The sequence below is a fragment of the Triticum aestivum genome, chromosome 2D (assembly GCF_018294505.1).
Source record: "Triticum aestivum cultivar Chinese Spring chromosome 2D, IWGSC CS RefSeq v2.1, whole genome shotgun sequence".
NCBI classification, from domain to species: domain Eukaryota; kingdom Viridiplantae; phylum Streptophyta; class Magnoliopsida; order Poales; family Poaceae; genus Triticum; species Triticum aestivum.
Window position 1 is genome coordinate 615,377,995 of NC_057799.1, and position 14,230 is coordinate 615,392,224.

Below are 14,230 nucleotides of genomic sequence, written 5' to 3' on the forward strand. Positions count from 1 at the left end.
CCCAAACACTTCAGAAAAGTTCTCGAAAAGATGTACCCTGAAGTGCTTGAAGAGAACTCCCGATGAGGCGAAACTCGATTAACGCCCACGCACCCATCATAGTGTACATGGACGTACCACTATAATTTATAAAGCACAAACACTCCCAAACCTATCGAAACCGCTAATAGCCACCCAGAGTCCCCCCAACACACTTCACCATGCATACTCTTATCCCTGCAAAGCACACTTTTAAAACAGTGCCAATGCAACAATGAGGCAGAAGCTAGCGACCGCAGTGATTTGAGGAGAACTCCATATGACAACAACCAAAGTAGCTAGCTAGAACTCTTGTTCATCTCCTGTGGACCACATTTCACTTGCTTAATCTGCCATGGTGATGAGCGCGTATATATAGTACCAAGTCTGTTGCCTCCTGTGGGCTGTGGTGTGGAATGGAAGAAATACATGGTCTTGGTGCTGGATCCATGAACCTAGCCGTGATGCAGCCTAGGTTAGAATGAACTAGCTAGCTATAGCCATGGGAATCTCGTGACATGTGGCCTAATTGGGCGGCACAACCCAGCTAGATTTGCAGCTCCAAATCGTGCAAAAGCTCATGGAGTAAGGCCTCCTTTGGTTCGTAGGATAGGAAAATCATAGGAATAGAAAAGTAATAGAAAATGAGATGACATGTATCTTAAATCCTATGAGTATGAATAGGAAAGGAGATGCTATTTGATTCACATCATAGGATTTTTTTCATTGAGTTTAGGCTAATGTTTATTTTTCTATGAAATATGAAGGATAGGAAGAATTCCTCCATAGGAATAGGAATCCATTCCTACAAGCCAAAGGGCTCTAAAGGAATTTTTTCTATAGAAATCCTATTCTATGAAATTCCTACAAGATTCTTCTAAGTCAAAGGAGGCCTAAAGGTGCTTGCCGAGCCTGCAAATTCCTTATCTCCTCAAACAGCTACTAGCTAGTTAGAGGCATCTGTCATCGTCGCTCGGTTTCTGTCCACGCACATTTCTTTCACGTGAAACGAGATGCAAAGATCACATTATTATTATTATTGTTATTATTATTATTATCCCAACTGGCTCAAACCTTGTGCCAGTTGCAGGACAGGGGATAGACATACGGGCTGGGATTCCGCGTAAACTTTGCCTAATTTGCTGCGGTCGTTGCAGTAGTGCTCTCGTGCAGTATCTATCTTGATAAAGTGATCGATTCAGGGTGCTTTAGAGGTAGAAGAAGAGAAAATGTTTTGGGCATCTGAGGCATTGAACATTTCAGTGTTTATGTAGTGTACATGCACAGCCGGATGGTACTACTTTTCACATTCTAGCTTATCTACATGTTGAGAGAACAAAACAGAAAGTGCGGAGATGATGTATTTGTGGTCAGTTAGGGAATTCAGTGTCGATAAGCCTAACTATTGACATGTGAACTGAGCATGAGCTCGTTACAAAAGTAACCCAAGTGTTTTACTTGTCATTTTCATGTCGGTGGTCGGCGAACTTACATGTTTCGTCAGTTAATCAAAGATTCAAAGGGCAGCAAAGCATATACAGGTTATAAAGAAATATGCGTGAAAATGCAATTTATAAATGGTAGAACACCTTTAGCAAGCATGCAGTAGACAAATATATAGTGTCGGGGTACACATACCTAGTCTGCCTTTTTCCATTAGAAAATCTGCGTAATCCAATGGGCTAGTTGTCTGTCTCTGTATCCCATTATGCGTGGCTGTATGGGCAGGCTGCATAAATAGAGAAAAGCAAAAGACACTGATGGCCACCATAGGACCGATGACTAATATTCCCAAATTCCAAGGCCAGACAACAGTTTGAAAAGCTAGAAGAAGCTGTCCAGATTCAATGCACCCGCGGAACGACATCGTTCAAACTTCAAAGTTCAGAAACCAAGGTGTCAAGTTTCAAAGCAGGTGAGGTTAGAGCTTCTAAGCCTCTGAAAGGGCAGGGAGATGGAGACTTTGGGTATAAGTATACTTGGAGTAGCATCATTCACAGAGGCAAGATGATGACGATGCGGCAGGAGCTCTTCTTCTTCATGCCGTTGGAGAGGTTGGCGTCGTCTCGCATGGAGTTCTCCCATTCACACTTCTTGGCTCTCTAGGTTGCTGTTGTTCAGTTGAGGTAGGAAGGAGGGTTTTGTTCTTGTGATCTCCCTTGTGTTCGTAGATAAGGGAGATGGGGTTGCATCTCCTTCTCCCCTTGCTGCGTGCGTGTGGTAGCAGCCTGATTGTACGTTAATTTGTTGTATCAGGGCAAATAAAGTCTTTGATTGTTTCTCATCTTTTTCGACCACTTGTGTTCCATTCATTTTGTGTTTGTTCGGATGACCTCCCGAAAAGCAAACGTGTGTTTTTGGATGCGATGATGACTGTAGTAGCGGTGTCTCAACAAGTGTTCCTAGCTAAGCTACCACTACAAGTGGCGGTATCCGAACTTGCGAGCATGTTTACCTAGCTACCGGCTCTGCACTTCTGCAGAACACAAAATCTTCCGGCCCAATGCGGACATGAATAGGCCGTCCAACTCGGCAAGCTAGCTCCACGCATCGTGACACACGGTGTTAGGCGGCTCCTGAGCCGCCTTCACCGTCGTCGCTCGCGTAGAGGATGCGCAGCGCCGGCGCGCGGGCAGAGGAAGACGACCTCGTTGGTGGCACGCAGCGACCCACTTGCGGTAGACCGGCCAGCAGGTAGCTTTCCTCGCGGACCCCGCACGACGCCACGGCAATCCCGTGGGTGGTGTGGGCCGTGGCAGTCGTTTGGCCTATAGTACAATAATGCTACAACTACGAAACTCTTAGGGCATGTACAATGGTGCTATTTTAGGAGTGTCACGTAGGATAAATGATGAGATGTAAGAGACAGAAATCATAAAAAAGGCTTGTCTTCTCTTATTTAAGAGAAGACAAAAGATGATCTTTTAGCATAATATGTCTCACCATGTTTCTAGGATTAGCTAGTTATTGAAGATCAGACTAAGAGATGAACCACTGTAGACTTTTTTTTTGTCATTTTTAAATTACATGCAAGACTTAAGATAAGACTATCTTATCAATCATTGTACATGTCCTTACGAAGCAATTACGAAACCTTCCCTATTAACTTCTCCAATGGGCCCATCTTCCTAATTTTCACCCAACCATAAAAGACCACCTAAATATGTACGCTAAGTTACGTAAGTGTAGCGTTGCTCGTCTATAGTACGTTACCGACTGCGTCAACTGTTCAGCCTCTGATCAAAATTTGGCTCACGGATTACCAATGTAGGCGTGGGTGGTCTGTGCACCGACCTGCGTCATGTAGGGCAGGCAGGCCAGCCAGCATTGCATCCGCAAGCTAAGGTGGCGCACACGAGGGCCATGGCCGCCGCCCACGCGCGCAACGGAGGTTTGCTGCATGAATGGCTCATGGCGCAGCCTGAGCCGGCCGTCCACACTCGCCAGCGGGCCCGTCTGACGTTGCGACCAGCACTGCTTCGATTGTGAGCTAGCGCTGCGTTAAATTCCCGTCAAGTTGAAACTAGGCGGAAGTTGCAAACAGCATGGAGATCGAAGTTCTCTTTGGCCACTAGAGCCATGTCGATAGAGACAGGGCACACATAAGCTATCCTGAATCTTGCGATGCCGATTGCTCAAGAGAAAGTAAGAACTACAATGTGCGCTCAAGGCAGTGTGCATGTACTCCCTCCGTCCGGAAATACTTGTCCTTGAAATAGTTATATCTAGACTTATTTTAGTTATAGATACATCCATTCACAACCATTTTGAAGATAAGTATTTCCGGACGGAGGAAGTACTGACTAACTTCGTATTTGACGTTTGCTAGTACGTACTATAATATGTTTTTGTGGTGCATGGAATAATATAGAAACAAAACTGGATGATACAAGAACTTCCACCCACATTTATTTCTGATTGGTACAAACTAAAAAGAGTCAACTGACCGATCAATGCTCTCATGCGTAGGAAAAAAAATACAACACAAACAAGCAAATAAAAGCAAAAGGAGCAGGTGGACATCGACCGCTTGAAACTAAGAAGCACACATATCAAACGAACTAGAGGTCTTGCATGCACGAAGAGACCTCCCGCATGTGCTCACTAGCAGGCCTTTTCCCTGACGCACCCCACATTATTCTGGGCACTTTTGCCCTGAGCCTTCCACGCCTTCTTCATCTGGCACATGCACGAGTGGCCTCCAAAGGCTACGCAGCAGTCCACTTGAACCTTGACTTTACCCGCTGAAGTAATCCTGTCGGCAGTGGCAATTTTCATACCTCTTCCACAGCTCTCGAAGCAAGCATTCACGACGTTCTGATCGACAAGGTTGCACACCGGCGCACCGCCGACGGCAGGTACCTTCTGGGCCACAGCGACGGCGCACATCAGCGCGACCAGCGCCGCCACGGCAACGAGCCTCGGGAGCATTGCTGCCGCCATGACCAGATCGATGCAGGATATAGCTGAGCTGATCGAATGTCGATGCACTCACTCACTGCTTATGGCTGGTGTGGATTGTTTTTCTTGTAGAGGTCTGCCGGGGCTTTTATAGAGCTAGCTAGATAGGCGTGGGTATTTGGAGTCCTAGCTGGAGTCGATTAGACATCACGTGGCTACTATGCTTGATCATGTGGGCTATCAGTGGCTGATCACGTGGGCTATCAATCGCCACCTAACCTGACATATTATTCCTCGTGTCGCGATTCATTGGCTACTAGGCCATCTATCCGGGAACAAATACTGCAGAATGGCGTGATTAAGGATGAGCGGGACGACATCACTTGTTCACTATACTACCCTAGCAAAGCTCGGATCTGGATCATATTATATTCCTCATGTCTAATTGTATATATTCTTGGACTTCGTGATATTCTATATATGTGCATGATGACAAATCTCTGCCCATTGCTTTGGATCGTCCCATTTATTTACTTTATCCCGTGAGAAGATACTGTACGACCCACGCTCTCTTGTGCACCGTGGTCGGGCTCATACCGCTAGGAGCGCGCTTGCCGACGCGCGTGAGGAGGAGGCGGCACGCTGGACGCCCATTGACCGGAGCTGTCGAGGATGGCAGTGGTGCTCGACGTGCTGGCCGAGGTGGCAAACTCCGGCAACGGAGACGAGAACACGGTAAAGCTGGAGGTCAAGGATGCAGCCATGGGCGACGACGGAGGGCCACGCGGTTGAGCCGTTTATAGGAGAGAAATGACCGAGAGAGGCCGGAGAAGGCAGTACCGTGTCACGCAGGGGCGTCGCGATTGCACAACTGCGTGCGTGTGTGTGGACGGATGGGCCCAGCATACGGATTGTGTGCTTCTTTAGGACGCTGTGAGCCGTTGGATTTTGTATAGACAGCAAATCTAGCTGCACTTTGCATAAAACTGCATTGCAGATTTGTAGGTGGTGTTTCTGTCTCGTAGTAATAAGCACGCTTACTAAATTGATCGGCCCATTCCCCTGGAACCAAGGCACAGTCCATCTTTCGACAAAATCGATGAATACAGTGCAATTGAGGACCCATGCAACCAATGAAGAAGCAAAGCAGAAAGCACTTGAGTACGCATGCCGCTAGCCTAGGGCCAGTGCTCTCGACCTTTGTTGTGCATGCAGACAGTAAAAAAGCATCACTAAACTATGCATGCAAGTACCAAGTCTGCCATGGCTTTGTAACAGCGGACGATGCTTCGTGGCTAGCCCGACCTCTAAACGACGGAGGTTTACATTTGCCAATGGCCAAGTGGGTGAAATACAGCGCGCCTATTAAAGCATCTACAGCGGTTCGACCCCCCAAGGGCCGGAAATAGCGCCGCCCTGGGCGAACGGCGATAATTTCGGCATGGGGCGATCGGGTTACCAGTCGTCGTCCCCAGGTCGCTCCAGGCACCGTTTTGTAAATATTTTAACAAATATACTGGCCAAAATTTGGTAAACAGGACATAGATTCGGCGATATTTAGGTGTTTCAGAGAGTTTTTTGCATATTAAAAACATAAAAATGTACTAAAAGAAAAAAAACTGCTGCCGCCGCCTACAGGCTGAAGAGCTTGCTGAAGGCGTCGTAGTCGTCGTCCTCCTTCTCCTTCTTCACACCGCGGCCGTCCTTGCTGGACCCCTGCCCGGGGTCGCCCTGGCGGACTGGTTTGGCTGGCGGCGGCGCGTCGTCGTCCCTGTCCTCGAGGACGAGGACGCCTCCCTTGTCGCGGCTACGGCGGCGAGCGGCGATCTCCTCTAGGGCGCGCCGCTGGTGCTCCATCTTCAGCCGGGCCCAATCCTCCCGCGCCCACTTCATGGCGGCCTCGTCGTCGAGTGCGGGCATGTCATCATGCTCGCTCTTCATGGCGGCGAGCCCCGACCCTGTCTTCGGCTTGACGAGGTGGGAGGTAGGAGTCGAGGAGGCACGGCCACCCTCGTTGATGACGAGGGCGGCGCCGTTTCCACGGGCTCGGCCTTACTAGTAGAAAAGGGGGCTTTTGTCCCAGTTGGTAAAGGCCTTTAGTCCTGGTTTTTGAACCGGGACTAAAAGGTCGTTACTAATGCCTCCCCCCTTTAGTCCCGGTTCTTACACGAACCGGGACTAGAGGCCGTCCACGTGGACGCAGCCTGGAGCTCCACCTTTAGTCGGGACTAAAGGAAATGTTATGATTTTTTTTTGAAAATTTTTTTTTGCGATTTTTTTAATTTTTTTTATTTTCAAATTTCTGAATTATTTTAACCTCTAATCACCACCCCTCATCACTACTCAATTTATCCTCTAATCTCTAATCACCCCTCATCATTCCAAATCATCTAACTTCCCGGACGGTCACCCATCCTCTCACTACTCCAGCCTGAGCACGCTTAACTTCCGGGTTCTATTCTCCCTTGTTTCCAAGTCTGCACTTGTTGTTTTCCTGACAATAGTAAGATGTCAATTCTATTAACCCTCAGGAATTTAGCTTGAGCATGAAGTGACACATTTCACTGTTTGAGTTTGAAACTATTGTTTTAAAAAACAATAATTATTTAGTAACACTAATATTTCTGGAATAATTAGTTTGACCACAGTTTGACCAGATTTGACCAAAATTCAAAAAAACTGAAATAATTATTTAGTAACACTAATATTCTAGAATAATTAGTTTTACCATTGTTTGACCACAGTTTGACCACAATTTGAATTTTTTTGAATTTTTTTGCCTCTCCAGATCTTAAAAGCCCCGTATCTTTTTTCTGTTAGGTTTTTGAGGATTTTGAGAATGTTTAACAAGGTTCCCTAGTTAAATTCGGATGTAACTTTTTGAGTAGATGATTTTTCATATAAAAAACTTTTTCATCCGAGTTCGTATGCAGAAGTTATGCCCATTTTAAGAAATTCCAGAGAGATTTTGCAAATAAAGTCGAAATTCATATTTGTTAATTTTCCCAACAACTAGACCACATATCACATGGGAAACTTATTTTATTTTATTTTTTTGACATTTCCATCATTTTCTTTTGTTTTTTCTAAAACTGAAAAGGCGGTCCAGGGGGAGGGTAGAGTTTGATGGGCCCTTTAGTACCGGTTCGTGCCATGAACCGGTACTAATGCCTCAAAGCCCATTAGTACCGGTTGGTGGGACCAACCGGGACTAAAGGACTAACCTTTAGTCCCGGTTGGTGCCACCAACCGGTACTAATGGGCATCGCACCCTTTAGTCCCGGTTCGTGGCACCAACCGGGACTAAAGGGCCCAGGTGAACCGGGACTAATGCCTTAGCCGCACGAACCGGGACCAATGCGCACCCTTTAGTCCCGGTTCGTGGCACCAACCGGGACTAAAGGGCCCAGGTGAACCGGGACTAATGCCTTAGCCGCACGAACCGGGACCAATGCTCACATTAGTCCGCCCTGTGACGAAAGCCCTGTTTTGTACTAGTGTCTGACTTTTATGATGGAACCCCGAATGTTCATAGTATTAACTCAGCTTGTATTACACTTGGTACAAAGGTGCAATTGCCTCAAACAGTTAACGACTACATGCCAATCACATTGTTGAATTGTTGTCTCAAGGTTATCACCAAACTTCTAACCAACTGTCATTAGAAAGTTATCCTTTATGACATACACCACAATCAGTAGGATTTGTCTAAGGTCGCATGATACTAATATCCTCTAAAGGCTTATCAATAATTACGTGCTCGAAAGGTAAAAATGGTTCAAGCATGAGAATAAACCCTAAAATGGCAATAAGAAGTGATAGAGCATGATTCGCAAAAAAAAGGGAAACCCGAGGAGAAACATATTGTACACCCTTCACGTGAAACAAGTAGGGAAGGAGATCCTTCTAGGACTTTTTTTAGTTTGGCGGAGAAGAGAGAAGGTTTTTAAAATTCTGATCCACGGTTACCTCTCTCAGGCTTGTTATGGCCAAAATTTTATTTTTCACTCTAGAACCTGGTTGTGCAGTTGTCTTTCATCCTGGACAGCTGAAGGTTCTTAGTTGACTCTTAGTACGAGCGCGGGTACAAGCACGCACGCTCGCACCATAGTCATCCTTCTCTTTGGGTGATATTGGGGCGTTCTAATGTAGATTTGTGGTTTGTGGTTTCTTCATGTGCCATTGAAGTATATGATGATGCCATTAAAACTTTGCACCGACCAATAAACTTAAATAAAGCACTTAGTTTTCTTGGTTGGGTGGACAAATCATTGAGTTGATAGAGATTTTAGCCAAATTGCCTCCCCATTGCATGTTCTTTCTAAGAAAAATATGTCCTTCACTTGAGGTTCTTCACAAAATAAGGCAGCAATGAGCTAAAGCATGGTTTGTCTCATGCCCCCTCACTTCTATTACCTAAGCTGAGAGACCTTTGAGATTCAGTGTGACGCTAGTGACACCGGCATAGGTGGTGTCCTTGTGGAAATATGCCCTAAAGGCAATAATAAAGTATTATTTATTTCCATCTTCAGATTAATATTTATATTTCTATGCTATAATAACAATGACTCTTGAAATGTGAGATTCAGAGGAAAACTCAGTTGCATGTGTGGAAAGATAAACATAAAGTAGGTCCCCAGTTTCGCCTCTAAGCCTAATTCATGTGTTGCATGATGATCCGTTTTTCCTGATCATGGGGCATTGCTAAAGTAACAAGGATGTCGACAACAATGAGAGCATGTTTTTAGCGGAACAATGGTGTCGAACGGACCCAACTAATGATATACTAGATCACAATGTCGCTTTGCTAATCAATATAATCATATGAAGTACTAATGTGTCATAGAACCAAAGGCAGGTGCAGTAAGTCAAAGTTGCATCCCCTATAACTATATTTCTCTTCACATGCATGCTTCCACGTCACCTCAATTATTCATAGTTGTCTGATCGAAGTTGCATGACATCACAAGTCATGTGTGTACTATATGTTACTTTTTTTCATTAATCTATCCAAGCATGCAATTTCAACAAATCATGCATTTTTTTATCGGGGGAATCAAGCCATGCATGTAAGTCACAAGCTATATTTTTCTATGCATACTTATATATTTTTGTTAAAAGATAGCATCATGGTACACTCATCTGAAAAGTTTTCTCTCTTTTTATATATAATTTTTTCATATATTTCATGTGTTTTATTGTTTTTGAATTGTAAATCGAGAACACTCTTACATCTTGTTTTCCATTACTAGGTTTATTTTGGTATATATTTTAGCATGGTTCTCGTGGTGATGCATAGGGCATGATCTAGCATAATTAGTTAACACTAGTTGTCAACCCGTGAGTATGCACAGGCAAGTAAATTTTATCATCAATTGTATGAACCGGGAATGTAGGTTTTAACATATTTTAGTCCTTTAGCGTAAGAAACCCAAGAGAGGTAGAAGAAAATTGGTGGATCTTCTAAAAAATATTTTAGCTGTATATTTATTGCCAACCATGCCACAACAATATGTATGATATTCTGGTTGTATCATGGCCATGGAATTTTGGTTAATAAGCAATTATTGCCATAATAAGGTCATGCAAATATATTAGTACATTATTGATGGTGTGGTAGACATGAATGCAGTATTTGTTGCCACTCCTATTTCATTCCAAATTTTAAGTTCGTATTAGCTAAATTATGAAAGGCGGCATCATTGTAAAGCTTTGTTTGGACCTTAGTCCAGCCTACATTATCACAACTACTCACGTAATTAGTCTTAAAAATTCAAAGAGATAATAGTCATACCATCCCCAATCTTAATTTAGTATGATGCTTCATGGACTATTTGAATGGCCGTAGCTTTATTTATCATGTTTAATTCTATTGGAATACATGAAGATTGTATTATCTTTTGGCAACAGAACAAATCCATGCACAAATTCAGGCCATTTATGAAACTAAAAAAGATACGACGCGCCACCAGAGGGGCGACGGCCCGGCCCTTGCCCATTTGACACCACACCCGGGTTTCGATGTGGCGCGTCGTTGAGAAGGTTACGCCCCAACAAAAATATTTTGGGTTTCATCTTCATAAGACAGGCTGAGTTTTTACGTTGGCTCGCCAAACCTATCACAACCCTCCTCCTTTACCCGGGCTTAGGACCGGCTATGTTGAAACAACATAGACAGAGTTTTCTATTAATATTAGACTATCTAGAATAAATTATTTTTAAAGATTTATTTTCCCTCCAACTTGTATGTCAAAACAAATTGGTGGAAGTAGTTAATATGAGTTGTAGCACAAAAGGTATTTATATTCATTCACTTAATATTTATTAACAGGGCTATGTTCGTACAATGTAGAGATATGAATATATTTTTATGCGGGAAAATTTCCGATCTTTTCATCTTCAATCATATTTCTGTGACTTAGGAACATGATTCTTTAGTGCGTGAAAAAATTGTGGATCATTTTTCACTCGTTGAAATATACACAAATTCCTCCATTATGGTTAATTAACTTTGTGCAATCATTTAACTTATAATATGATTTTCAGTGCATGACAATTTGTGCTTAGTTTCTTACGCATGTTGCAGATAGAAGATTTCACATATTTAGTTAATGACCTTGGCTGTCGTGATATCTAGGAGCCCATGTTGACCCCTGTCTCCACCCCTTTCCATAGGACAACTAGCATAGAAACACGTTAAGCCTTAAAGTTATGCACATGCTACCAAGTCCTATATCACCAAGAAAACTATGATGAATTGTACAAATAATAAGTCACAAAAAGGTGTATCATATTATAAGAGAAAGCATTGATAAGAGTCTTCCATTGAGACAATATAAGACTATATTCTACGGCTGGCAAACTGGCCGACGATTGGCAACTTGAAGGAGTGGATGTCCATTTGCTGGCGCAATGCACCAAAGGAAAAAAAAAAGGCACTATATCGATGATCCATCTGGTCGCATGGGAGATATGGAATGAGCGTAATAGACGAGTTTTTCGACGGCAAGAAATGACGACCACCCAACTGACTAGGATAGTTAGACAGGAGATTAATTTGTGAATATGGCAGGCGCCAAAATCCCATTTGATCCGGGCTGATTGTTTTCTCTTCTTCCTTTTTTGCGCCAGACCTTTTCTGGTGCTTTCCCTCCTGGGTTCTTGCTTGTATTTTTCCCCTGCTAATCAATGAATTTGGTAGATCTCCTACCAACATTTCAAAAAAAAAATGTTGCAACGCATGAGCATATGTGCTGGTTTTTATAAATGGAATGTCATCAATAAATTGTTTTATGCCACCATAAATAAATTTTATGGTTTTTCTAGATATGCAAAAATATTGAATTTCGTAAACATTTTCGGATTCATGAACATTTTTTTTAAGTTGTGACCTTTATATTTTTACAAACTTTTTTAGAATTCATGTATATTGTTCAAATTCATACCAGTTCACGAATCTACAATCATTTAAAAAATCATGAACATTTCATGCATGTATGAACATTTTTCAAATACATGAACATTTAACGAATCTACAAAAAATTTCAAATTTGAAACACATTTTTTAATTCGTGATTTTTCTTTAAAATTAGTGAACATTGTATTAATTTACTATTTTTTAAAATTCACGAACTTTTTATTGACTATAAAAAGTGATACACGAAGCGCTATGAAAAACAAACTTTTTGAAGAAAAAAACACAAAAGCGAGCAAATGAGCGCTACAGACTAATCATTTGGAAAAAAAATGTGTGAACAGCGGTCCTACTGATAAAAAATACAAACCATCCTACGTGAGCTAGGGCGCCCCTATGTCACGCTTCAAACGAGACAGAGTGTCCGCTCGCTGAAGGAACGTGGGAATGGGCCTGCCCAGTAGCATTGTTCGTGCGTTTTGGATTTTGTTCATTTGTTTCCGTTCCACAATTTTCCATTTTTATCTTTCTCTTTTTTATGCTTTTTTTGTTATATTTTCAAAAAATATAAAAATATATATTTCAAAAAATACTTACGTTGGCAAAAATGTTTGTGTAGTGTTAAAAAAAGTTGGTGTAACTTTAAAAAAATATTGATAGCACCGAAAGTACGGCACCTCCGCGATCTGCACACGTTCGGCTTGGTGACGTCCCACGAACTCACGATCCTGCAGAGTGTCGAGGGAGAGCTTCGTCAGCACGACGGCGTGATGACGGTGATGATGAAGTTACCGGCGCAGGGCTTCGCCTAAGCACTACGACGGTATGACCGAGGGGGGCACCGCACACGGCTAAGAGATCAGTGATCAACTTGTGTGTCTATGGGGTGCCCCCCTCCCCTGTATATAAAGGAGAGGAGGAGGGGAGGGCCGGCCCTCTACTATGGCGTGCCATGGGGAGTCCTACTCCCACCGGGAGTAGGATCCCCCCCTTCCATGTCGTAGGAGTAGAAGAGAAGGAAGGGGAGGAGAGGGGGAAGGAAAGAGGGGGGGGGCTCCCAATTCGGATTGGGCTGGGGGCGCGCCCTCCACCTTTTTCCCTCCCTCTCCTCTATTCCACTAAGGCGCAATAAGGCCCATATACTCCCCGGGGAGTTCCGGTAACCCCCCGGTACTCCGGTAAATGCCCGAACTCATCCGGAAGCTTTCCGATGTCCAAACATAGGCTTCCAATATATCGATCTTTACGTCTCGACCATTTCGAGACTCCTCGTCATGTCCGTGATCATATCCGGGACTCCGAACTACCTTCGGTACATCAAAACACATAAACTCATAATACCGATCGTCACCGAACGTTAAGCGTGCGGACCCAACGGGTTCGAGAACTATGTAGACATGACCGAGACACGTCTCCGGTCAATAACCAATAGCGAAACCTGGATGTTCATATTGGCTCAAACATATTCTACGAAGATCTTTATCGGTCAAACCGCATAACAGCATACGTTGTTCCCTTTGTCATCGGTATGTTACTTGCCCGAGATTCGATTGTCGGTATCTCAATACCTAGTTCAATCTCGTTACCGGCAAGTCTCTTTACTCGTTCCGTAATGCATCATCCCGCAACTAACTCATTAGTCACATTGCTTGCAAGGCTTATAGTGATGTGCATTACCGAGAGGGCCCAGAGATACCTCTCCGACAATCGGTGTGACAAATCCTAATCTTGATCTATGCCAACTCAACAAGTACCATTGGAGACACCTGTAGAGCACCTTTATAATCACCCAGTTACGTTGTGACGTTTGGTAGCACACAAAGTGTTCCTCCGGTATTCGGGAGTTGCATAATCTCATAGTCATAGGAACATGTACGAGTCATGAAGAAAGCAATATCAATATACTAAACGATCAAGTGCTAAGCTAACGGAATGGGTCAAGTCAATCACATCATTCTCTAATGATGTGATCCCATTAATCAAATGACAACTCATGTCTATGGCTAGAAAACTTAACCATCTTTGATTCAACGAGCTAGTCAAGTAGAGGCATACTAGTGACACTCTGTTTGTCTATGTATTCACACATGTACTAATTAAGTTTCCGGTTAATACAATTCTAGCATGAATAATAAACATTTATCATGATATAAGGAAATATAAATAACAACTTTATTATTGCCTCTAGGGCATATTTCCTTCACGGTCTGCATATATGAAGAAACAGAGGACACGTGAAAGGGATTTTTTGTTTTACCGAATCGTTTTTCCCAGAGCCACTTACGTGGGGACTGCGGGTTCAATTTCTGGAAAAGAGAAGGGCCTTTTTGCAATAGTGCCATGACGGGTGTGCAGGCAAACTAAAGGCTCACATGATTTTCTTTGGCCCATATATAT

The 14,230-nt window shown here is 43.4% G+C and overlaps 1 protein-coding gene across 1 annotated transcript; it reads right to left on the bottom strand.

Annotated features, from left to right (window-relative positions):
* Positions 1-3,902: 3,902 nt before the first annotated feature.
* On the bottom strand, positions 3,903-4,535 carry LOC123050420 (uncharacterized). The gene has a single exon (XM_044473221.1). The coding sequence runs from the start codon at positions 4,459-4,461 to the stop codon at positions 4,123-4,125; it is 339 nt and encodes a 112-aa protein (XP_044329156.1). The 5' UTR covers positions 4,462-4,535; the 3' UTR covers positions 3,903-4,122.
* Positions 4,536-14,230: the final 9,695 nt, after the last annotated feature.

Coding starts and splice junctions, on each gene's coding strand:
- LOC123050420 (XM_044473221.1), bottom strand. CDS start 4,461: ATGGCGGCAGCAATGCTCCCGAGGCTCGTTGCCGTGGCGGCGCTGGTC.